At 41.4% G+C, this 27,357-nt stretch overlaps 1 protein-coding gene across 2 annotated transcripts in view; it reads left to right on the top strand.

The window, feature by feature from the left end:
• Positions 1 to 1,438: 1,438 nt before the first annotated feature.
• efna3a (ephrin-A3a) overlaps positions 1,439 to 27,357 on the top strand; it is a 64,559-nt gene continuing 38,640 nt past the window's right edge. For both annotated transcript variants that reach the window (XM_031296055.2, XM_031296054.2), the window contains exon 1: positions 1,439 to 2,095. In XM_031296055.2, coding sequence (XP_031151915.1) covers positions 1,986 to 2,095 — 110 coding nt within the window. In that variant the 5' untranslated portion in view covers positions 1,439 to 1,985. The remainder of the gene's footprint in view (positions 2,096 to 27,357) is intronic.

Here is a 27,357-nt window from a genome sequence, read left to right as displayed (position 1 = left end):
AAGTTTCACCAACAGTGTCTACGACCACGTTTATGGGTGTGAATATCACTGATATCCCCTCCAAAAAGGACACTATTATAAGATATGAAATTGGCAGAGTTAATCAAACCGAGGCTAATGCTTAATATTTGGAATTAACTGAGCCATTAATACTGCGTGCTGCTGTTAGGCTAGATAGAGTGGTTAAACCACCACAGGCGAAATTAAACAGGTTAATTAAAGTCTCCAAATTTCCATGCACTCTCCCTCAGTGTGTATTTCACTGTGAAACACACACACACACACACACACACACACACACACACACACACACGTTTTGTTACTATACTTGTGATGGTCTTTCGCTGTCTGTATTATTTTCCTAATAATAATATGAATTATAGCTCTAATGTTAACCCTTAACCTCTGCTGAATAGTGAATCTAAAATAATTTTTCCAAAATCTTTCACGACAACGACCTCAAAAATGTACGATTTTAAAACAAATCCAGCAAACAAAAGAATCACAATAAAACACATACAGTATTTTGTATAGTACATTTCTAACATCTGGCATCCAGATTAAGCCTCAGACCGGTTTGAGCATCACACTCAGGCAAAGGTGGTGCCAGGGATGGGTTTACAAGGGTTTAATCCAGATCATTGCTGCGTAAGAACCAATGCACATTTTGTCTGCATGTTCATTGTCTGTGAACGTGGTCGGTGTGAGATTAGCCATTATACAGTCTTGTTGTTGTTGTGATTTGGCCAATAGACATGGTAGACTACACGACAGACCCAGACCAATCATAGCTTGCCTTGATTTCAATTTGGGCTATTATCGGGTATTCATGTAATCTGTTCCCAGTATTTGACAATGGCCTCCGCCACCATCAAGTTGGTTTTTCATGAATTTGTCAAACATTTGAATATCAAACAGCTTCCTTTTTTCTGGTTGTTGACAGAAATTTGAACAGTGTGCTTGTAATTAACTATGATAATGATTAAACATGTGATAATGAGTCATTTCACAGCTGGTGAGGATTTAAGTCTGTCAGTGTGTCCCCAGTTTAATCCCAAAGTAAACCCTGAACGTAGCCTATATAGATAAACACTACTTTATAGATGTGACCTGTGCTGTATTATTAAAATATGTTGTGGTTTGTAAAAGTTAATGTCCATTATCTAAACCTATACTCCTAAATCTAACCTTCACTTTAAACTCAAACAAACCCTTATCCTGACGTAAACCTCCTTAAAACTTAAAACTTAAAATTATAACCAATCCTTTAAGAATTGTGTCCAGTCTAAAATAATCACGACTTATTTTTACTGTTTTAATCAAGATGGTAACATTTTCTCCACAAGGTTACTTAAATACAAACACGCACACACACACACACACACACACACACACACACACACACACACACACACACAGTGCATGTTTTGAGGGGGCGGGGCAGCGGCATAGATGGACATGTGAGCGCATCTCTGCCATCAGAGGGCGGGTTTGTAGCATTGTGTGCGCAGCGTGTGGCTGCTGCTGGTGATGATGAGAGGAGCGCAAGGTACACAAACCTTTCCACGGAGATCCAGCGGCTTTAAAGCTGTACAAAGAACAGTAAACACCGGCCTCAGCTGTCTGTTCTGAATGTGCAAACATTGCCTTACCAATACCTGTGTTGTTCCTCTCTAATGAAAGCAGAATTGCCAAACAAAACCAGGAGTGACTTGAAAGTGCGCAGCGGATACAAGAAAGAAGTCGAGATAGATTTAGCACAAGTGAAGGTGTCCAAATGGGTCTTGTCGCAATGGGATTTGAGTTGAAGAACACGTAACCACTCAGAAGTCACCCTGATTCAATCCGTTGTTAAGGTAACTGGGAACTTTAAAAGGCGTTTTTGACCGTTGGGATGTTGTGAACGAGACATCGCCTGGGACAGAAGGAGCGGGGACGCAGAAGGAAGAGAGGGGAACCAGGGCTGGACGAGCACCGGAGGGATTATGGCTCTCGCAACGTTTTCCCTCAGCCTCATCACGCTGGCGCTTACTGACTTGCACCTGTCGAGAGCCAGCGACCGGCATGCTGTGTACTGGAACAGCTCAAACCTACAGTAAGTGGCTTTCTGCAGCCGTAACGCAGCGCTGTCCGTGTTTAACAGCAAATTAACTTGTGTTCCTCTTTGTTGATGCGCACCTGTGCTGATAACTTGTTTACAGAGAGTGGTCACCCTTTGCAGCGATTTCTTTTGTTTAGCCTACAGCATGTAGCCTATACCTTGAAGCACAACAGAAATAGCATACATTATATAGCTACAATAAGCCAATCATTTCCCTTTTTTAAGATAAAACTGACTATCAACCTGATAGTCAGCAAATGTCTCATTAAATACTTGCTTCTTTCTTTTCATATCTAAAATAATTTCAAGCCTCAAATTTCTTTCTACTTCAATTTATTCAGAGTACAGTAATGCATCTCCAGAGGTAAAGTGTTCCTACAGTGTTCTTTCTCTCCACCCTGTGCAGAGTGGTACTGTATACATATTTGATTTCTATTTTACATTTAGTAAATCTTCTGCTTCATACACACAATAATGACTCATTTAAGCAGTCATATTTTCATTTACCCCTGCTTTCACTCAAGTGTAGCTTGTCACCTTACCTGCCAAAATGCAGCAAAAATAGGCTACATAATTATATACACACACCTTAAACTTCCAATAATCTGCTTGAATATGTACGCTCACTATAAATAAGTATGCTTGCCACAGCCACACAAACACATTAATGTATACACACACACACACACACACACACACACACACACACACACACACACACACACACACATTCCTCCTATAAATGTAAGGTATGCTTACCTCAGGTAAGCTTCCCCAGTCTCTCTCTACCTGTGAGCTATAAGCCAGCTTGCTGTGGGGAAAAGATCAATGTGGATTCTACTGCCTTTGTCTTCTCATTAGCCAACAGTGAATCCATCTTTCTCACATTCTTTTATCTCCTCTCCTTGCACAACCCCCCCTGTCCATTTGTATGCACCTCAGACATGGGTCTCTCCTATCCCCTCTCTGTATCTCATACCTGGTTATTTTTTTCTCTCTTATTTTTCTGCTGTGTCTCAACAGCCGTCCTGTCCCCCTCAATTCCCTTTTTTCTGCATCTCATTACCGTATTTACCCCTCCCCATCTGCTCCTGGTCTTCATTCACCTCACAGGCTTTCAGCTGAGATTACACATATACAGTAGATGATTGGAATTAGAAATTATATGAAAGTAAAAACCTGATGGAAACACGGTCAAGGTGCTGCTGCAGCACTGTCACCTTCTCATTAATGTTAATGTGTGAATGGCAGAGTCACATTCAGAACTATTTGAGATTTATGACTGCAGAAGTGGTGTATTAACTGATTGCATTTAAGCTCTGTTAAAGTGCACAGGTTTTTGAGTGTCATAATCAGTTTTGGTCCTATCTATCAATTTTAATTAGTCTTTCGGCGTGTGCTCAGTCTAAAATGGTTTTCACAGCATGGATAAGGTTCCTCAGTATAGTCATTCATTTCAGTGTTAGCACATTTTGTGGCATTTCATTTACATTTATGTGTTTTAAAGTGACAAATATGTGCTCATAATAATGTATTCAGAATACTCTGTGTGTGAGAGAGAGAAATGCAGGGAGGGAGGGAAACAGAGGGAGACAAAGTGCAGGTGTGGGTCCACATGCCTGTGTGTGCAGAACCTTTCCTTTCTCAACAGTGAGATACAAATCTCTAAAATAATGCAAAAATTGACCCAGTTTGCAGGTAACAGACAAATCCTCAGAGGCTATGGCAAGAATACTGATGGCCATCAAGATTTAAAAGGCCTTAGGCTCGGGGCTACTTCTCCACCACTCTGTCGACATGCATAGAGAACCAGCTGAAGGCCTCACTTGTTCAATGATGCAGCTCCTTCCCTCATCCAGCCCTGGTTATAGAGACAAACTCAGGAGGGAGCCGTACGAAATGAAGGCAGTCACAGAGAGCCAGAAACCAGGGGCCTTTAGGACCAAACTCTGGTTGGGGCCTTAATGTTTTACCCTTGAGCGCAGCATTCAGCACAGATGGTTACGGCACAGCTGCAAGAAATGGGATCACTTGGAAGCCAAGCTGTTTGTGCCAAATCCATGAAAATGGCTTTTTATGATAACGCGCAGCTAGAAATGTCTTGCTCTGGTGTATTGAAAGTCAAAAGGGTACCCAGTAATACAGGGCTGTTTGATTCTTTGCAGCTTTTCTAAAGTAAACCTCATCAAACGATTTATTAAAGCTTTTTCTTAGGCCTGGGACAATTTAAAGAGAGATGTCTCGATTATCATAACCCTAAGAAATAGCTCAGAGTGCTTTGATTACTGCCTAAGTCCGTCACGATCGCACTACCCCCATGAGAAAGTGTTGCTCTCAGCTTCCGCTCTCAGCAGTGCGCCTGGCCAACTCGTTACAGATGTCCCTGCTAATGGCTGACTGAGGCAGGAAAAAACACACACGCAGGCCATTAAATCATCTCACATCTGAGGCCATCTGCCAATTAGAGGGGGTAGATGTGGAACATCTTGGGAGCAGCGGTGCACTGCGGTAGCCTCGCCTACCCACAAGCAGCATCCCATGCTCCTGCCACCTCCTCCCATCAGGTGTTTGGCCTCGCTGGTTAGACAGGCCGCTTCTCCATAATTGGGCACCCCATGTCAGCATGATCAAAACAACAGCGCAGCTCTCATTCATTCTCCCACTCCTTCCATAAGTCACACAGTGTGTCTACTGATGTTTACAACTTAGCAGGACACCAAAGTAAAAAGCCTTTGCACAGGCATGGGAAGAAATAGAAGGGAATTGAGTTTGAAAATGTGCCACACATCTCTTTGTTAAATCGCCATTCCCTTGCCTGCTCAGCAAGATGAAAGTCTCCCTTTGCTGTTTGTGGCTGATTTGCAGTAAGTTGCGTGTTTCATGCTACACATTATGACCCTGAATTTGATCTGAAATTATGTCTGTCGGGCTCTGAGACCACATGAAGAAAAAACAACCCAATCGCCGACACACCATAACTGGTGCTACAAAATAAATTATCACTTTGACAAATAGCCTCCCTGAGAGTTCAAGGTACAGAGGCCTGGTGATCAATGTTGAGTCGAGGTGCCGTCTTACTCAACTGGCTCATTAACCGCCAGGTCGGTCTGTGTGGGTGTGTGCAGACCCAGCTAGAGTTGAAGGCGGTTCCCTGCGGGGCAGAAGAGAACAATGACACCCAACAGGGAAAGGCTTGTAGATATTTAGAGAAGAACATTACTGTAGGGGAGAGGTGGGTGTACTGTAATGGAGAGACTGGAAGGAGAACATGCTACACTAGAAAGGTTGACAGTGGAGCAGGCATTCAGAGGAAGAAAGCAAGTGAAGGATTGATTTGAGTTGGCCAAAAATCAGAAAGGGTGAAAGAGAGCGTGGGTTTTACTGGATATGGAAGTTAGGTTATTTGGCCGAATGTGTTGCAACTGCTGTTTTCTGACATGATAATACCCACGGGAGTTGATCCGTGCTAATGTGGACACAGGCTGGGTCATTCATGTGGACCGATGCTCAGAGACTATAGCATTCACCTGCCCCTCTGCCCTGCGCAACACGTGACAGACGGAGCATACAGAAGACGAGCCGATTTGATACCTGATTACATGCACGTCTGTCTGCCCGCAGCCCCGTCTCTGTGCTGTCTCGGCAATTTTGCATACAAATGCGTCTTATTCGCTGCCATTAATACATTCATTGTACCACACAAACAGCATTAGCGTGTATTTTTGTCCCCTGGTTGCAGTTGTGTTAAATGATAATGTGTGAATACCACTGATTGAAAAGTGCAAATTGACCTTTTATACGTTTTTTTTATTAAACATGTCTCTCCATCTGTGATGAAGTATTCCTCTCCTCAACTATTCAAGTTGTTTGTGAACATCTAAATGCTTTATGTTCTTTATCAGGCCCAGACATCCAGAAGATTAGTTTGATGAAGAGCGCTTTTAAATGGATAGTTAACTTTACATTATCACCTTGCTTCATTATGCTGTAGATCTGCAGAGGTGTATCAAAGCTTATTGGTCTGCTAAGCGGAGTGCTGGCCATTTTTAGCTCATAGAAGTCTGCTATGCGTCACATAAATGGATGGAGAAACACTGAAAGGATGTTTTAATGGTTCATATGGATCCAAGAGTGGGTGTGCAGATCAATACATTTATATGGTATGGAGAGGTGAATGGACTCTGGCCGAACAAAAACACTACCAGGTTGCTTTCTGAGCAGCAATCAATCTGGGTGCATCAGGTGATCAATGTCCAAATGCATTTTTAATTGGATTTCACGGTGTCAGTATTTCCATGAAGAATTCGGAGCTCAGCTCGGGAAGCTCAGATGAAGTATTGCCTTGGAACAGCATGCTTGAGAATTGATTATTACGGGCTTGTCAGTCACTGCTCCGGGGTTGATACTCCATGGAGGCCTTAACTATGTCTACACTAAACAAGGTCTTGGTAGAGCAGCAGCAAGCGCTTCAGACAAGACAAAGGTTAAAAAAACATGAGGCCAAGCACAGATTAAAGAAAAAGATGTTCTGGAATAAGTCTGAGACTTGAACAAAGATAATTCTCCACAAGATAAAAATGACAAGGTTTTCATCAGAGCATACATTTGGATTCTGCCTGCTTCACAGATTCAAAGGTTAGGTGAGAACATCGGTGTATATACAGTATATATTTTTGCAAAATGTCTCACTGTCTGCTTAACACTTAAGCAAGCTGAGTAAAAATAAAAATCCTGTCACTGAATTTGTGTTTTTACATTGTTTAGAATTCTCCACACTTACAGTCACACGTGTGAAAGTAATTGCAAAGACAAAAGAAAAGAGCACACTTTTATTAATGTTCATTCAAATGGCTGTTGCTCTTGGTAAACACTAATGTGACTCTACAGTGCACAGAACGTGAGTTCAATTAAAAGCTAAAGATACAGATAACACCACAAGAGGGAACACTTAATCAACCTGGAATTTAATAGATGTGAACTAAAGGGAAATCATAAAAACCTTGAGTACTCTTTCACAATAAAGTCTCCCATCTTGTTGGGTATTTCCACTTCTTTATCCTCTCTGGTCCCTCTTGAGGTCAGAGGCACCCCAAGTCCGCTCAGCTTCATTATTATGAGGAATTGGCAGGTTTGGTGGGCCATTATGGCCTGTTCATGGGCTCTGATGGGAAAGTACCATGATACTCATCTAGAGCTATCCCAGGTGTGGGGGGGTGAGCTACTTCCAAAGAAGTCCAAAGAAAAACATAGTTAGGCCCTTCATAGGCCATCAAAAGCGATTAGCATTTCTTGCGCACCAAGGTTATAAAAACTGCACTTAACCCACAGGAGATAGTCCTGATCCCAGCCAGGTAGAACCAATTTCAGACTCAATGATTTGAATGCAAATGCTTTCTACAAAGAGGGCTTTCCAACTTCCAAATGGTAGCTCCACAGTACATTACACTGGGAGTCTGCACCGCTGTGCCCGTTACCCACTGGGAAATTACATTGCTGCTATGATGGAAATGGCTGCCATGTAGGAAAAGATCAAAGCTGTTGATATGTGGATGGTCTCTGGCTGGAGTTTGATTATTTGGGAAATGGGCTTTGTTAGGCTACATGGCCTGGAAAACGATATGGCACCCACAGCAGTTGGTCAAAATAATTTGTTTTGTTATTGAAGCAGAAGGCCTCTTCTGAGGTACGGCAATTGAGGAGGTAATTTGCACCGACCAGCGCCCTCAGAGTTATCGGTGTCCCCTCATAAAAAAGGTAGCGAGTGAGGACACAGGTTTGTGCTCTGTCATATCTTGTTCTCTGTTCATTCCCTTCAGGTCTTGAGCCGTGACAGGTCTTCTCTCTAATGCTCTTGGGTGCTTAACAGCAGCGGTGATACGAGAAGTGGAAACTGTCCTCACAGCTTAGTGGATCATACGGCTCCAGTTTTCCTTTCATGCGAGGGCAATTTGAAATATGTGCAGTGTAATAATTAGGTATTCTGTTATAATTGAGATTTTTCCTTTTGAGGATGTAATTATATGAAAAGCCTGAGACCCTTTGGCAGACGTTGTCTCTGTAATGAGAATATTTGAAGAAAATTGAAATCTCTCTAGCGCTCTGTGCATCTAGAATGACTAAAGGTAATTTGACCCTTCAGCAGCAGCAGCCACCACCTCCAGTGGCTTAATGTATCCCTCTTATATTGTTAGAGGGGATATTTAAATCAGTACATCTTCAAGAGAAACTGTTCTATTACAAATATGATAGCAAAGTCTTTAGAGCTTGAAAGTGTGATGTAAGTGGATTGGACAGGAAGCTACTAGCAAAAAAAAAATTAAAGGTATATTCTTGTGAGGAAGCTTGTGAGGGCTGTGCTGCTCATATTTGACGTCTGCAGATATTTAAATACTTCTGCCTGGTGAGGTAGCTACACAGAGTCACCAAATAAAATACTTAAAAGAGCGTGCACCTGTAGTTGTAAACTCAACAGTATGACCTGTACACACAAGCCATTACGCATTGTACACAGTTTGAGCAAGGATTGTTGTGGAAGTGGTGAAATGGACCCATTAGTACTTTTCTAGGGGGTCACTGCTCCATTTAAGGGGGACAATAAACAATACTGTGAACGCAGAACACCCAGTGAGTGCTACAAAATAATAATGAAATGATAGAGAGATAATTTGTATTACACTTAGGCTATTATTTTAGACATATAACTAATTGTGTTCTCAATTACACTGAATAAATGAAAATTGAGAAATTATAATATGGATGAAAAATAATAAATCAATCATTAAAATCAGACCAATTTACTGTAGCACACATTGTGATACTTTACTGATACCTTAAAATAACTTTTTCATTACACAAATCATTACATTGCTGGTTTGATTATTAAAACAGATATCAGATATCTAAATTTATCCTGCTCTGTCTCCCCTTGTGATGCTAAGCTAATCTTATGTTAGCTAACTCATATTTTTACAGACTGACAGAACAAGCTGCTGCTCATCTCTGAATGTCCAGAGATCCCAATTAAGGTGATTGAAATATTAATGTGATGTATTTAAAGTAAAATTGAGGAATTGTGGCTTCTTTTTACCATCTGCTAGCATTAGCTGTTGGTCAGTGCTCGACTGTTGTGTAGCTACAATGTGCAGAACTGTAAACTAAAGCTAGCTAATAATAATAATAATAATAATAATAATACATTTTATTTATATAGCGCTTTACATGGTACTCAAAGACAGTCTTTTACATACAGTAAAACCAGCACATTTAGCACATTAAAAACAGCAATAAGTTTATTCACTGATAGACTCAAGTTAGTCACAAAGAGCAAAAACACACAATCCTCGCCTACTTTTTGAATATCAAAACAACACAGTACATGCTGGCATTTCACTCTCAACACTGGCTTGTGATGCATGTTTACCAGATAACAGTGAAGAGGTTCATTTTGTAATTTGGCTAACTCACAAAATAAATGTTAATACAGCTTGTAAAATCTAAAAATGAGAAGCCTGCGAACAGCTTTGATTCTGCCCTTGGTTTTATGGGGGACAATTGGGTGCAGGAAAGTTGTAGTGATGGTACATTTTATGTTTTAAAGGAGGGTCAGTGTCGCAATGGCATACTCAAACTCTGAATATTTAATACAAAGTCAGCGGATCAGAGTAGAGCTCTGTCAGTGGCGCCATTTTTCCATATCTTCAACCTCATCATTTAATCAGGTCTCGTGTTGGTCTGCATCAAAAATCTATTTGGAATTCATTTGCCGCCTTGATGTGTAAATTCAGTTATGGTTAATACATGAGCTACGACACATGCATAATCATGTCTCTGTACTCACACACGTGCATTATTTTCCTTCTTGGTGTTCTCACCCATTGATTCATATGGACAATACGTGACTCATCTCACACTACTGGCATCCTCCATCAATGGGGGGTGGGTGTTCCTTTCCCTTCCTTCCCCCTGCCTCCATTCTCTGGATCAGTGTTGGTAAGAGAAACAGTCCTACAGTGCAGTCTGTTATTTGCATTTGTTACAGCCGAGGGGGGTGATTTGAGGAGGGGCGAGATGGGGTGGCGCCCTGCTTGTTATCACTAGATTTTAAATGCTTCACTATTAATGAGTAGATTATAGTGGAATTGTACATTGTACATACTCCCTTGTTAAAACTGTGCTCCTGTTCTCCTCTGGCTATGTACCAATCTGCTGCAGTGCTTTGTTTGTTAAGGTATTTATTTGGTTGGTTCAGCTGCTATTCGGTTGCTTTGGGCTATGTACATCTATGCGTGTGGTGTTCTCATGGACATAATAGCCACATTTCTAATATGACATCTTGTGTAATGCTGCATGGGACTGTGTCTAGACCGGTGTATAGTGTGTAAAACTGGGAGACGCACAGAGACGAGTCCAGATCTTCACCATGCTGTGTGTGGGTGTATAGAATATCAATGTCCTGCTGAGCACTCTCATTCTGTGTGTGTCTGGCTGCTATTAGGTGGTTTTTAAGGTGTTTTCATGCTGTGTGTGTGTGTGTGTGTGTGTGTGTGTGTGTGTGTGTGTGTGTAGATGCTTGTTAGATTGACTGTCAGTGAAAGCAAAGTAATGATTGTGTCTTCTTGTCTTGGCCCTCTCTGTCTCTTTTGGGCAGTCCCTCCCTTGCGCCTGTGTTTCCTCTCTGGTCGTTGTACCAGCTCTGTCTTCCTGCCGTGTCGTTTGAAGTGTTTTTGCTCAGCCTTCTGTTCCTGCGCCGTTCCCACCTTGTGTGGAGTCAATGGGAAGTCCCCAAAGACCGCTTCGCTCAACTGCATTGCCGTGCGTGGGAGGAGAGTGGGAACTACCGCCCATTTACCTCCCTTTAATTTATTGCTCTATTGCTTTTGAGAGAGTAAATCACACATATTGTATCATTATTTAGAAATCCTTTTGCTCACCGCACATGCACTTGTCTTTCTAGTACAGTGTAAGTACACATGAGTGAAACTGTGTGTGTGTGTGTGTGTGTGTGTGTGTGTGTGTGTGTGTGTGTGTGTGTGTGTGTGTGTGTGTGTGTCGTTCAGTATAGCATAACATACGTACAGCAAGAGATTGATGGTTATGATAAATAGATTTGCTTTTGCAGCACTTAAAGGGATTCTGTGCCACTTCCCTGGAGGAAGAGGAAGAGAAAGTAGAAAAAGTTATGACAAAAAAATAACTAAAAAGAAGAGGAAGAAAGTGGTTGGGGGAGGGAAGCATTAAAAAAAGGAGATCTAGGAGGGAGATATAAGGCAGTGCAGAGATGTAAAGGCAGAGAGTGGAAGTGGAAGTGTGGATAAGGAAGGAGGAGGAGGGGGAAGGGTATTCATATGTAGAGGAGAGGAAGAGTCTGTATGGAGAATATTAATGGTGTGTCAGGAAGTGGAGTATCTTTAAAGACCTCAACCTTTCTTCTTGTGCTCATGCGTATTGTATCAGAACAAGCAACTTGGAGGCACTGCTGTAAAACCAGGAAAAAGCGCAGAATAGGGAACTGCATCAATAGCAGAATTGTACCCACATACATTCATTACCAGGGGTTGTATTTGCAGGAAACAAATTGTAAGTGCCACAACAACTGGAAAAGAAATTCTAACCATGAAAACTTAACACCTACAGTATTACATGTGGTGGGTTTTCTTTTACTCTTTTAGTCCAGCATGTGTTTGGCAACATGTTTATTATATGTTTAGTATGATTTAGATACAGCAAACATCTATCTATCTATCTATCTATCTATCTATCTATCTATCTATCTATCTATCTATCTATCTATCTATCTATCTATCTATCTACCTACCTACCTACATAGGACAAAAGTATGTGGCCACTCAAACATTACACCCATATGTAATCGATGAACATCTCATTCCAAAACAATATGCTGCTACTTGCTCATGAGACAAGACGATACGCTAGATTGGGTTTACGAGACGAGATTTTACCACTTTTTTAAAGAAAACTTCAATGACGACATATGACTGGAAAAAGTCACAAAATTAAAAACGAGCACTATGAAAGGTTTTGCCACAAACTCAAATGACTGGCTTCTCTTCAGACCTAATACCTGCCGTTATTAGGCTTCTGTGAAACATGCAGAGAGGACAGAAAAGCTTGTGCTTGCACACTCTCTGGTACCGAAATTTGGCACCGATTGATTTAACGTGCATCGGTCCTCGGTTGTACCGACGCAATTCTGCACTTGTGTACTGATATCGCGAGGCAACTTTTCAGCTTGACAAGAAATATTGTCACGTTTTAATATCATGGGACGTGGGATGAGATCTCATCACACATCTATCTATCTATCTATCTATCTATCTATCTATTCTTTCTGTATTATACGCACATACATACTTTTTTTTGAGTTACAGCTGTGAAATCCTTCCCACCACCTGTCAACAGCGGGATCTACAGTGAGAGGGAAAAGAGAAGGAGCTGTAGGTGTGTGTGTGTGTGTGTGTGTGGGTGTGCAAATGTGGGAGAGGAAAAGGAATCAAGAGAAAGGAGAGAAAGAAGTGACGCCCATTTACCACATGATGCAAGGAAGAAACGCGCTGTCTTGCATGGAAGCCTGTGTCACAGGTGACAGTCAATGACAGGAAGCACAGGAAATGAATATGGTATTCCTCATAGCAAATGACAGAGATGCAAAGGAAGTATAGGCAGACAGTGCAGTATGGTGGCAGGGAGAATAACAGCTGAGAACATTGTTAAGAGTTAAATGATGTAGTGAAGAGAATAACACATACAGCCTGAGGTTGTTGTTTATGATGTGAAAAGCAAGTGTGACACACGGCGACTGCAAAAGATGGATTCCTCATGTGGAAATTGGTCTAATACCAGGAGGTTTATTCCCCACGAGCCCCCCAGCTGTTGTTAAAAATTGTGGTTCGTGATTGGATAAAACGAGAGAGACTGTAGATAATCAAATTCACATCTCTCCGGTTATTTTTTTCATTTGATCCTGGACGAATGTAAATTGAGACATCAAGCTCTCTAGTTCTCTTTTCTGTCAAACATAAACATAAATCTTGTCTGCTTACTTGTTGCATTGTCACGATTTCCTAATATCTGTAACAACTTCTGACTTGGCATTTGAAATTCATAAAACCGGTTGTAATCCCTAATTAGCAGGCTTTAATTTCCCTAACGGGAATGAACTTTTGGTCGAATTAGAGATTCCATTAAGTTTTGATTCTAACCTCCAGCGCCTGCCTTAAAGGAGTAAATTAGTGCCAGGGAAACCATATCTCTAGCTAATGTGCAGTGCCAGGAAGATAACAGCAGTTTCAAAAATGCCAAGGACATTAGCATTCCTGCATCGTGCTGTGTGTGCGAGCTCTCAGTTTTTAAATCTATTTTAAAAAAAAATGCTGTTCGTCAGCAAAAACCTGCTCCCCCCTCCCCCTTCTGCCTCCTGTTCATTAGACAGTTCATCAGCAATCTATCATCATATGTATTATTTATGAGCAGAGCTCAGTTCATTCTACACACACAGCACAGGTTAGTTATTTAGGTTTCAGTTATATTTTCAAACTAGTGTCAGCCCTATTGTGTGTATATGAGAGAGAGAGAGAGAGAGCAGAAAGCTTCAGAAAATGATGCTTTTCTGCTTAATGAGGACTGGTTCCCCATCAGCGTTGCCACCTCCACCAAAGCAGAGAGCCAGGGTTTGCTGCTCTGCCAGCCCCTGCTCAGTGCCTTGTATGCAAATACCCATTTTTCAATCAACCTTGTGGTTCATTCTGAGGCGTTCGATATAGGTCTGGCCTTCTGCAAGGTAATATACCCAGAATTCCTTTGACCTCCAAGGTTACCTGGTGGAATGACACCTTTAATCACTAACCTCCACTTGGTGTTGATGGCCTCCGAAGAGACGTCACTGAAAGTAACCTGGCTGTGAGTTTGTATTTACAGAAGGTACTGATGGTTGTGTAATAGCACTGACTGAGTCGTGTTAGCATCACTGAATGCTGGGTGATAATGAAACATGTGGTGCCAGAGTTGGGTGCTTACTGAAAAGGTAATTGTGCATTATAATAACGTAACCTCTGAACTAAAAAAGTTGATTGACTCACCAGGTAGCTTCTCTGCACAGGCAGAAAAAACTTGTCCAAGTGTCATCCAAACAGTCTCAGGTCAGGCAACATTTCACTGAAAATAAGTAAGAGCACACATTGTAATATTTCTAACAACATACTGGCCAGATTGGAAGCAGCTGCAGCTCTAGTGAGTCAGTTAAAGTCAGCAGAACTTAGTAGTAGTAAATAACAAGGGATTTTTGTATTGTCAACATTAAAGGTGCAATATGTAATACTGACAGCTAGTGTTTAAAATAGTTACTGCAATACAAATTCAAAATACTGGAGAGAGTCGTCTCCTCCGCCCCCTCCTCCCCAGACTCGAAGTTCACGTTGGTTGCCAGGCTGATACCGGAGCATCCACAACAATGTTGCTAGACGCTTGTCTCACATAGCCAGACATTACTCCACAGCACAGCGGAGTGGCTAACGTTAGATGCTGGCTATATTGACAGTCATAAAAGCCTGTTCTTACGTGGAGCTCTGTACCCAACTGACAGACACACTTTTTCGGCTTAGAATTACCGTAGGAGCTGCTAAAAATCCCACAACCTCGCCATCCTCTCCACACGCCAGACAGACACACTTCCTCGGCTTAGAATTACGATAGGAACCGCTAAAAATACCACTACCTTGCCGTCCTTTTCCACCCGACTGAACACACTTTATTGGTTTAGAATTACGGCAACAATTGCTAAACACACTGCAAACTCAAGGTCCTCTCTTTCCGATTTACAGCCCCCCTCTCTTGGCTTCAAATAACTCACCGTTGTTGGCTACAGCTGCTTACACGTTGTAAACAGCCGTGGCTGCTTGCCTGGTCCTGGTAACGTTAGCAGGGTTAGCATGGCAGCGTTAGCCAGGACCAGTCGGGATCACTTCACTGGCTGTGTCTCAATTGTTTTTGCGAGTAACCAACTTGGGTACTCTAGCTATATAATTCAATGTGAGTAGCTACACAAATGTTGAAATGACATAAAATGCCCGTCCCTAGTAGCTGTGATAAATTAGCCTGAAGCTAATGCTTACCTGTTCAGTTCCTTTTGGGCTCTAAGCTGTCTCCATCTTTCAAATACATCTCCAATATTTACCCAGACGGGTTTGTTACGTCTCTGGTCACGCAACTATTAGAAACATGCCATTTTTTTTGTCGGGTAAAATCAATCTCCGTTGATCCTGTTCGTTTGTTTGCTGCTTTTATGGCTGTACTGACGTCACAGCTGTAGGGCGCTGGGTTTACGTTTTTACAGGTATATCTGGCAACCCGACCTGGCTGACGAACTGGGCAGTTGATAACAACAAACAGGCCAAAACACAAACAGAAATTCCATCACGGAATGGAAATTTCAAAAGGAGAACATACTGGCATTAGCATTGTTGTCAGAAAACTTAGCATGTTGATGACGCATTGGGGTCATTTTTGGATTTATTACAGTAAATATATTACATATTGGACCTTTAAGTTTAATATTGTCTTGACTCTTACATTGAAAAACTATTTTGAACAAATATACTGTAAGAAAGAAATAAGCACTTTGTTAATTCCTCAATGGGGGAAATTAAATTTTTACACTCTGTTGTTACATTACACACAGGCCTGAAATACAAACGCATGCACACACAGGACCCATAGACATGCATTGATGGAGAGGTGTACAGCAAAGGAGCTGCTGCCACATAGCTGGTTCAGTGCCTTGCTCTACGTAGCGAACTGAGTGCCCAGGAGCTGAACTGGCACCTCTCCAGCTAACAGTCGACACTCCGTACTTTGGTCCTGAACCGGTCACCCTCTGGTTTCCTAGCCAAGTCTCCACGGACTGAGCTACTGCCACTCCAAATATAAGAAATGTAGATAAGTATTTTGAGGATACGTTTTTTGTTTCTGAAGCAATAGTCCAAAAAGTTGGCAATTACAAATTTTCCCCGTAATTAATGTGACTCCGGTGACTCTTACATGACTGCCGTGTGACCTTCACAACTCTCTCTCTCTACCTTTATTTCACACCTTTAAGTTTCTGACGTGAGATGAGGTTGTGAATGACACATTAAAGTTAGAATCCCTAAAACTCTTTTTATCATTCAGTAGAACCAGTGAAGCTTATTGATGCACAGTAAACACATGAGCAGCTTATTTTGCTCAAAGTCTTAAATGTTTGAACTACTTAATGAAGCGCTGCAAATGGTATTTTGAAAATCCAATTTTTGTATTATCATTTTTGTAAGATTTTCTCCCCTTATTAAAAGAACACCAATAATTTTTTTGTTAAATAAAAACGGCCAGATAAGAAAAAATAATTAATTCAAGGTAATAAGATTGGTACAGGTGCAAGACATCTTTAAATAATACCCAGCCCTATTAGTAGGACAAACTTCCGTTCCCCATCTCACGATTTACATCAGTCAGTGCCACTGCAGGCAGTAGTGTGCCCTCAATGTGAAGGTGGTGGATGGCTGCGTAGCATGTCTGACTTTCTTGCAGAAGACCAGAGTTTGAGTTCCGTCACAGACCTGCAATTGATGTTCACCTTTTTATCAACTGTGGGTTTTTTTGTAGCCAAAACCTAACCACATCCTACTCATGCGATTTGCCATAACCACAATCTTTCCCTGACCTCGGCTATCATTGCCATGCTCAGATATTGCGGAAGTGGTTGAAATATTGGTTGTGAGCCCCTGAAAGAGAGACACTTCTCCCTCCTTCAACACTTACCGTCAAGGTGCCCTTGTACAAGGCAATACATTTTTTAATTCCTCAAGTAAGGCTGTTAATGGTCAATGGTACAGGACTGGTTTTACTGTGTGTGTGTGTGTAACCCCTCCTCCCTTGTGACTGTAAAAATGAGTGTGGTCTGTGTAAACAAGACTCGCACTCACAAAGTGTTTCTTTCAGCAGCCTATAGGTCTGAAACTGTAGGGAGGAATTACACTGTCCTGAATATACTCCCTCTCTGAGATGCTTCCCTTACATCTGCTCACCCACTTCAGCATTCAGTGAGCAGTACTGAGATGTAGCGTCAGTCTGTGCAGTAAGACCGCTCACCTCACACTTTAACTCACAAACCCAAATGCCAGATCTTCTGCTTTCCTTCCATAAGCCCCCTGCGATTTATACCAAGATACACTGTAAAGCCACCTGAAGATTATTGACATCCTCTGTGCACACCAGCAGACACATACTCACACACACACACACACACACACACACACACACACACAGTATGGTTTGACTCAGCAAAAGATTCTTAATCGAGGAATAATTGTAAAATTGTATTGACTATCGAGAAATTATGCAAATGTAGTCTGTGCACCCTTTTTTCCCTAAATATACATGTAGAGTAATCATGACAAACTGATTAAAGTTTTGATTGGGGAAGAGTTTCTGAATGCTGTTGAGTTATCAGTGATGTGCTTTTATGAAACAGCTAATCAACCGAAAAAGTCTTTGTATGACCCGAATAACATAATATCTAACTAATCAAGGAAGAAGGGGCTACACACACACACACACACACACACACACACACATGCACAGACAGAAAAGCCTGTATCTCTGATTCCTCTCTGTAAAGCCCTGCAGGTGTGGTCCACTCCTCCTGCGCTGGCTATTAGCACAGCCTATCATTGGTATTCATTTCCCGCTCCTAATTCCCCAACAGTATTTTTTTCCCTTTCATTTGACAGAGGACTGTGGGTTAAACGCCGGGGGGAGCGCTCCATCACGACTAGATCTGATCCAATTAAATACAGATTTAATCAGCCCCGCAGTCGGCGAGTGAATATGCAATGTGATCAGGCCAGTGGTAACTGGAGGCCCAGCACCGTGGGCACTAGTTTCCATCCACGGGCTGGAGGATTGGCTTAGCGGGTGAGGAGACACCTTGATCCTATCTGACCTGTCAATTGAGCACATCCACATATCTGCAGACAGGCATGTTGGAGCCGTTCCTTACTTCTCTGAAGTGTCCACAAACATTTGCTCTGATGACCTTTTAACCCACTGATTTAGTGTTGTGAGATGCTGAGGATGCAAGGCGCCTGTGGAGGGTTTGCAAGATTTACTGTTGATGCAAACACACAATTAATTAATGATTTAGTGACTGGATTATATCTGTGGCAGGCGGGAATGACCTGGAGGAGGTTAATCTTTCGTTTACTGGCAGAGAAGTCAAGCTTGTGTACCAGTGCGGGGAGAAAACACCCTCCCCCTGCCTGAAAAGGAAGATTTTTACCTCCTTCCTCCCAAATGGCTGCAGCTGCTGATTGTTGAAACCTTTTACTCTGCAGAGGAAGCAGTCCTGTGATATGAAGTACAGCTCCCCGGTGCCCCATCAAAGTCCACTGTAACTGCTGTGTCACCTTCAGAGTTTCAAGGGAGGATTGTACATGGGGAGCTGCTGCAGCGCCTATTAATGAGAAGTCATTGGGAAATGGGTTGCTTTTTAACATAGCGCGATGTCCAGGGTCATTTCAGTTGCGACCCGAGACTTAATTACAAATCCTGCTGTTAAGTGTATGGTGATGTGTGTGTGTGTGTGTGTGTGTGTGTGTGTGTGTGTGTGTGTGTGCGCCAGTCTGTGACTAGATATTGTTGTGAGAAAAAGTCATGCTGGCCGTCACTCAAATGTGTAGCTGTAAATAAGTAATGCCTCCCACACAATGCAAACATAACACACCATGGCCTTAAGCGCACGCACGTTTAGTTTCTGAACAGAATCCAACCTGGCAAGCAGATCGCTGGGCTGGCGGATTGAACAAGCTGGGGGTTTGTTTCTCATCCAGCATGCCAGTCATGTATGTTAATGCAAAGAAGTTTCCTCATTCTCTGTCGCTTTAATGTTTACACTGATGAATTATGTGCTATCAGATCTTAACATAATTTCATGAGTGTCGTTGGCATTCAAAGCATTCCTGAAACCTTTATTGAAAAGCCACTGAGGACAGATGCCTTGAATTATTTGCATTATTCAGAAAAGCTTATCTGAGTCTATTATATATAAAATCCTGCAATTAATACAAAAATTACTTTCAGAGATCTCGTAGTTTTTCCAAGTAAAAGGTCTAAAGAGGTATCATTTGTTAATTATACTGTGAAATGATTCCAATTTTTACTTTAAGCATTTCAGCCACATTCTGCCCCTGGGAAGGGCATCTTTCTCTCCTCCGCCACCTCAGATCAGTAGTCTTTAATTGCCTCTTGTGTTTGGAGGAAGACCCACCTCACTTGTCATTTCCAGGTGTAAATGAGATGAGGACATAAAGGTTACTCTGAGCCCCACAAGACTGTGCAGTCCTTCAGGGTGGTCTCGGCTTACCCTTGCCATAGTCTGATATCTCAAACAGAGCTGTGTTTGAAGTGCTTGGTTGGGTGCCTCTGCTTTCTGCACTCGGGCGAGAGTCGTGGTGCTTGTTCAACTCTGGCAGCCCCTCTGTAAGTTCCTTCTTTTGTATTTGCATACCGAACAAACAGGAAATTGTGTTCATTTGTATGCAAATGTGTTTGTCCCCAAGGCTGGGATTTTGAATTAAAAGTTTTACCGTCCCATTAATTCCAAATTACACACAGGCACTGACATGGGCTCCTCCACCTGGTAGGGGGGGGTATCCGACTTGCCATCCAAACGCATCTCTGTCAGTTTAGGCTGTTTAGTTTGCCATCTGCCAAACGGAGTCGGAATTTGGATTTAATCTGGTCCGCTGATTTGCAGATTGATCGTCTGCACCACGTTGCAATCTCCTCTTAATTATCTCACGGAAATATGCAGGGATTTCGGTGTGATTGATATTCGAGGATACTACGAGAGACAGACGTGAGGAGGCCTTGGAGTGGTTGACTGACAGGTTGTGAGGAACATAGTGAATGAGGGGGAGTGGTGAAGGCCGTCCACCGTGCCGAAGTAGCACACCTCATCAGCCCTGGCCTTTTAAAATACATGTTCAACCTTATGAAAAATGCATGACCCCATCAATGACGTGTGGTATGTATGGCCTGATGCTGACAGTCAAGGTAATATGAAAAATTAGCACCTACACACAGACTTCTGAAAAGGGACTTTGCATAAAGGGCCTTGTCATAATGTTGCAGATCAAGCACTAACATTGTTTTAATTTAGCTGTTAAAAGTATTGATTATAGTGATTGAATACCTGGTTGATAGATAGATAGATAGATAGATAGATAGATAGATAGAAGGTAACAGTTTACCCTGGACAGTTTGTATTTTGCAATTTAAAACTACTCAAGGGTAGCCGAAGCAGCTAGTGGCATTAAAAATAATGAATGAGAGTCTGTGTGCAAGAAAAGATGAATTAATCAGAGAAACCAATGGATCGATAGATGTTCTGATCTAAATTATGCCCTCTCCAGCCTTTCTGTTTTCATCAGTGCCATGTTTGAGAGAGAAACAAAGCCACCATTGTAACATCCAGCTTTTTATCAGGTTGTTTATTGTTTCAGCCTGGACCTATGGAAATACCATAGCAACAAAGAAGTGACAAAGGCATTTTATTGGAAGTATGATTGGGCTGTTCTTACAGTATAAAGTAATAGGCTTGCTGTCACTGTGTTATTTTCTTCTTGTATTCTTTAGTTTTACTGCAACGGTTATTAAATATTTACCATGATTTGTCCACATATAGTTCACTAGTTAGTTCGTTTAGTATTAGTTTACTTTTTAGCTTGTACTTGTCCAACAGTTGTACTCTGAATACATTGAAACATATTTGCAAGACAAATTCTGAAAAATACAAATCTAACCAGGTTTTACCAGCTGCTGGAATTAGAATCAGGTTTATTGCCAAGTAGGTTTTCACATACAAGGAATTTGCCTTGGATGAACATCATAATCATCATTTATAAATGTGTAAAAATTATAATATATAAAATATAATTATTTTTTTTGCACACACACACACACACACACACACACACACACACACACACACACACACACACAGAACTGTTCACAAATTAATATTGCATGGAGCACATCTTGTACACATGCAGAGTTTTGGCAGACATCTGATGTCTCTGTGTGATGAGCCAAGGGGGACACATCATTTCTGACTCTCCAGTCAGAGAGTGATGGTGGAGTGTATGGATGCCAGGTTTGCTTATGAAAGGTGGGATTTGGTTATGTTTCTTTTGTCTTTTCAAAGACTAACAGCTTATGTTCTTTGGAGGTGATACAGTACCTGAAAGGATGCCTGCTAAAAGAAAAAGAAACAAAGAGAATGCTTACAATCAGTAATGCCAGTTTTACTGTTTGCAAGATAAACTTCGAAATAAACATATTACGGCTAACAAAACTGGGTTAAGAAACTCAGGCAACATTACTAGATTGGAAAATATTTTATCCGTCTTGACTGTGTTAATCACCTTTGTCTCGTTGAAAGTTGCAAAATGCAGACAAAATGAGAACCTTTTTTTTTAGTCAGAATCAAGAAATAAACCGTATATAATGAAACACAATAGACAAACTTTCATACTATTTAACAATCTCCCTGTATTGATCTTGAGTGCTGCTAATACAAAATGTTATTTTGACAATAATGAAACAATATTCAGAACATCTTTTCAAAGAAATTGATTTGCACATTTCATGCAGTTGTTTATTATTTGTAACTGGAAAATCAATGTGAAATGTATCGAGAACAGATGGAATCAGGGTTGTTTTGCACCTGAACAAAACCATTTTCCAACTCCCGGAGAAAACGCCAGGCAGGTTTCTGATTTCATTAGCAGAACTGGCAACCACACTCCCTGCTCAGCTCTGATTGCAAAAAGAATGTAAAATCTCTTGTTGCCATTTGTTGTCATGTCAGACACCCTCTTGAAAGCTGTATGTGTAAAAGAGATGTCACATGTATAATTTAAATATAAACTGCAATGAGTTGCTGCTTTTTCTATATGTACAACAACCTTTTTACATGTGACTGAAAAAGCAGATTTTGTTTTGCTTTTACAAATGCTTTACCAGAAAAGTTGCAAAATGAAAGGTCTTTGTGGATGCATTGTGATAAATATTTGAGTCCATGTCCTAGTTGCTGTTCATTTTTGTAACAACTGCGGGTCTGGAATAGATATGTAGTTGATTTGGATTCAGGTAATTGGAGCAAATATTGAATGTAGATATGATTGCTTAATCCTGTTTCATGCTGCTCCATCCTTTCTGACTATGTTGGAGGGTCTGCTGCCTTTGTACCATGTGTGACATAATGCAATGCTTTGTAATGAGAGCTGTAGATATGTTTCTGCACCAGTGCAACTGAGACAAATTAGAGTGTTTATTGTACTTAGTGGAAACTGTAAATCTAAGAGTGTGAGAGGGAAAAGTAGAGAAAATAGTGTACCAAACGCTGGAGCTACTAATTATTAAGTTATAATAAAAAACAATGATGCATTGTGCAAGTGTTTTTTAATGGAATTCCAGAATAAAGAGCCACTAATTCTAACATAGAATAAATGTACCCCTAGTTTTGGCAGTGACACAGATTTAAGCAAATGCAAGCATAAAATAAAAAGCAGCTTTAATCATCACAAGACAGAGCAAGTGACAGCTGATTAATATTTTTCAGAAGAAAATCCTCAACTATGCCTCAAAACTCAACGCAGAACAGCAAATCCTTTGGTAACTGTTGAATTTGTTGACTGTTTGTGTGCCTTCCCGCAGATTCAATTCTGGCATTATCGTTCTGTCCTCGAATGTACTGTCACAGAGCAAAATGTAGTGTATATTTCCTAAGACGGAGAAGGTTATCACAATTGCCACAAGTAATTACGAGTTATTCTCTCGTGAGTAAAGTGAGAAAAACTGTGACTTAGAACAGAGACTTGGATGGGAGGAAACCTGCAGTCTGTGGGAGGCTAAAGGAAAATAGTTTGTAGAAGAGGACTGGAGGTTAAAGGAGGTGGCAGAAGAACATGGCACAAAATGTACCAGCACTGTTTTCACAGCCCCCAACTTGAACACCCTATCCACCTGTTATTAGGAGAATGAATTGGGAGAATTAAATTAGACAGACTTGTCTTTGAATGTTCGGATGTAGCTGCCAAAGCCTTTCTGCCTTTTTGCCCGAGAGCCAGCAAGGGTCAGCAGGGGCGCATGAGTGGGCAACGACCGCCAGTCACAGCCACTCAGAGACACCCTGGAGGGGCGAGAGGAGAGAGCCGACCACAGCTTGGCAGCTCCACCGGAGTCTGATAAGCTTTAATGGCACCACCACAATGATTCACACCATGTGAGACACATGCACAGACACGCACACACAGAAACACCTCCAGTAGGTTTGTGAGGAATGATTTCTGGACCCTGGATACATTTGCAGTAGCAGGGAGTCTCTATTTACCAGTAATTGCATTTCTCTGCCCTCTTTCAGCCCTGCCTTCAAAAATGTTCCGTGCTTCAGGAAGTTGAAGGTGGCTGGGGAAAAAGCAACAGAACAAGTTGTCGGCCTCACACGGCGCTCTGCCACAAGTTGACAGCTTATAGGCCAATCTGTACCATACATGAATACAAGCTGTGTACAGTACATAACCTGTCAGACAGACAGCATCATGCATCATCTGCATTTCCTGAAAGCCTGTTCAACCGAAACGGAATACATTTAACCGCAGTGAATGTGTGTCTACTCACTATACAATGATTTAATTGATCCATTTACTCTCCATCAAAGACGCAGCAGAACTACATTCCAGCAAACGAAGATGTTCAAACGCAACATCTGTAATCGCTGCAGCTGTCTGTTGGTGTAAATTATGAGTAACGGTCTGGGTATTTGACTAATCTTTCATGGTGGAAGGGGCTCAGGCTTGCCTGTTGGCATTGATACAAACAGTTAAGGGAATAGAATAAAATAGCCCAGTATCCCAGGGTATTATGCTTATATTAGACAATTCTTGCACACAACTTATTTCCAGTGTCAACGTTCAGTGCCAGTGCAGGAAGGATGGATGAGAGACAGACATGTGGGTGGATGGGTTTGTAGTGCATCTGACTTTCATACTTTACATCCTGTCACAGACCAACAATTTATGTTCACAATCTTTCCCCAACCTTGAAAGGATATTCCAGTGATATAGTAGATGAGGGACATGTAAGAGAAAAAGTCTAAATCAAAGCTGCATAGGCAAAAACACTGGATCCTACATTTTGTGCTCCCAGTAGACCCCCACTACTTGGTAAACACCCTTGTCTTTTAAGCTCTATGACAAAATTCTATGCAATTTACAGAGTTTAAATGCAGTATTTAAGAGGAGAGTATAATTTATGGGGCACCCACTGTGGCACTGTCATACAGCTAGTTTCTATTCCTACACTTCCTGATGTGCTGCCAAATAACTTCATGACCACACAGTTGTAGCTAAATCTGTTAGTATGGATATAGTTAATATAGCACAGAAATATCATAAATCTTAATATCCAAAACCACTATATCCTACATTATTACATTGTGTTTCATTAGAGGAGCCTAGTAAACGTCCACATTTTACTCCCCCAGTTTGTAACAAAGGTTTTCTGTTTTGAATTTGTAATCTCCAAGCCCAATCAGAGGTAACCCTGATGGCATTATTATGACATCATCAGGGTTTATTTTTCTTGACAAATGTCCCTCTGGACCTGCAGAAGACATTATAATGTTTTCACAAGCTTAGAAAACGTAATACCAACCATGACGAGTAAACTGAGCTTCCCATGTGAAAATGACGGAGTGTTCCTCCATACTGCAGTTGCCACACACACACCTCATCATCAGGTGACAGACAGGGCTGGCCATTAATCATAAGGGTTGGCAGCTTGATCCCCAGCTCCTCCTGTCTATATGTTGGAGTGTCCTTGAACCCCAAATTTCCTCTAATGTGTGTAAAGAAAAAGAAAATCAAGTTTCTTTTGATAAAAGCATCTGAATAGAGTGTAAAAAAAAATCAATAATTTAATTATTTGACAGTAAATGCAATGTGGCATTTTGCAGAGTTTTCTTATTACCAATGTTCTGTCTGGCAGTAAGGTTAAATAAAACAACAACAGAGAGAGAAATGCACCAGCTGCAACATACATATCCTTATTGAGTGTCTCTTGACTGATCAATGGGACTGTGTGGGATGTGAATGGTTGGATACGAAGATACATGCTCATGCTGCAGAGAAATAAGGGTTGCAAACACGAGCGATGAAATGGAGTACCACCACAAAGTAGGGCCTCCACTTAATCTACACACAGCTAAGTTGGAGACACAGGGAAACACCACATGGACAGAAAATAAATCAATAGTCTAACAGTTACTTGAATAAAATACCCAACTCTGCCTGGCTCACTGTAGTTTTTTCAGCTTCACCCTCCTTAGGTCTAAGAGAAGATCTGCTCCATGTTAGTAGGAAGTCACTACAATGCAATAATGTACTTAGCAGCTTTGTCTGTAGAGAGTGATTGCTGGGCAGACTGCTAGCAAGTGGAACAGATTGCAGGATTGCATATGACTCAAAATGTCCATCTGCCCCCATTATGTGTGCAGTGTCTTTTTTTTCCCTCATTTTTTTGCTGCTTTCAGCATTATGCTGTAAGTGTGCTCACACATCTCTCTCTCTGCTTCTGGGAGTTATGTTTTTTTTTTTTTTTTATACATTCAGGGGGAAGTACTTAAACACACGCATGCAGCCTCGGTACAACAGGTAATTATTTGCAAAGAATGGAGCAAGTGCACGGGGGGGCAAATTGCATTGTGGGATGGCTCGATGGACTGAAATATGTCAATTGAAGAGGCTGCCATTTTTATGCACACCTCATCCATTGTTCTCTGTGGTGAATTGCAGGGGGCTGTGTGACTGTATGTACATGCACCTCTAAGAACGTGGGTGTATTTGTTTGTCTCTGTCAGAGAGGATGATTTGCCCCTCGTTGGAGAACACTAGCTGTGCACAAACAGCCAGTAAATGGAAACATGAGTTTACCAATAATTTTGAACCCCTCTTGAGATCGACACCGAGGTGTGCAGCAAGCCTGTCGCCACCTGTCATAACCCTCAAAACAGCAGGTAGGGCAGAAGAGAACCACCTGCCTGTCAAAACTCTTTTATCTCTAATTGTTTGACGCACATTCACAGGATTACTGGTTTAATTCTGCTTTATAATCACTGCTCATTGTTCCCATTTATTGTTTCCTTGCTCAATTTGTTTGTTTGTGTTCACACTTTGGCAACACAAATGTTCTTCTGTCATGCCAACCAAGCGATTTGTGTGCAAGGCAATTGAATTTAATTTAATTTAAGGGGAGAAGAGCAGAAGAGCAGGAGCAGGATAAAGGGTTTGGGGGAAATAAAGGGGCACCTGCAGACGTGGGAAACGGGTAAAGCAAATTAGGGAATGCAAAATTAAGACTGTTTTAGTAATTCTTTCAGGCTACGTGGACACTGCTTTAACCAACATTCCTGACACCAAATAATGGATTATTCATTTAAAAGGACACAATTATCACATTAAGTAAGCAGGTTTTTAATGCATGAATCCGTAACAAATTCAAATTTAACAAATATCTATTGATATTAAGCTTCAGGATCCAGTACTCCCCAATACGATCTCCTATTCTTTACAGCTACTACGACCAAGATTATGTGGCAGTATTTCCCAATTCCAAACAGATGATATAGTACTTATTTTTTTCAGCCAAAAACTTTTAATTACTTGATATATTACAGTGGGAAAAAATTGATTTGCAACTGCAGGTATAATAACAAATATAATGCTACTAACTTTGTGATAAAACATTACAACTGCTGCTGTCTAAACAGTCCAGTTGAATTTCCAACAATCCAGTATTCACAGTACAGGTTATCGCCTGCTGTTTGTCCGGTTTAGTAGACATCGGTAGCTGTTTTGTGAAGTGTGAAGTTCTACAGACTGGAACGTGTCCAGCTCACTCTCAGCTGTGGAGTTGTATGGTTCAAAGCCTTTTGCCTAGCACGTAGTTGTGCCCAGGGGCAGCGAGAGAGGAGACTGATCGAACTGGTTTTACACTGGGGTTGTCAGAGGTCTCCTAACTTCCTCACAAATCAATACAGGTCTTAAACCGCAGCCAACCGGCTGAAACTGGACGCAATTTCCTCCCAACTCAGGCTCTGTCCACGTTTCTCATCAGTAATGACTGAGCAGTTTGAATTTAGCCAAACG

This window comes from Sander lucioperca, chromosome 16, assembly GCF_008315115.2.
Source record: "Sander lucioperca isolate FBNREF2018 chromosome 16, SLUC_FBN_1.2, whole genome shotgun sequence".
Classification (NCBI taxonomy): Eukaryota; Metazoa; Chordata; class Actinopteri; order Perciformes; family Percidae; genus Sander; species Sander lucioperca.
Note: the sequence above shows the minus strand (reverse complement) of the source record. Positions and strands in the feature narration are given on the sequence as shown.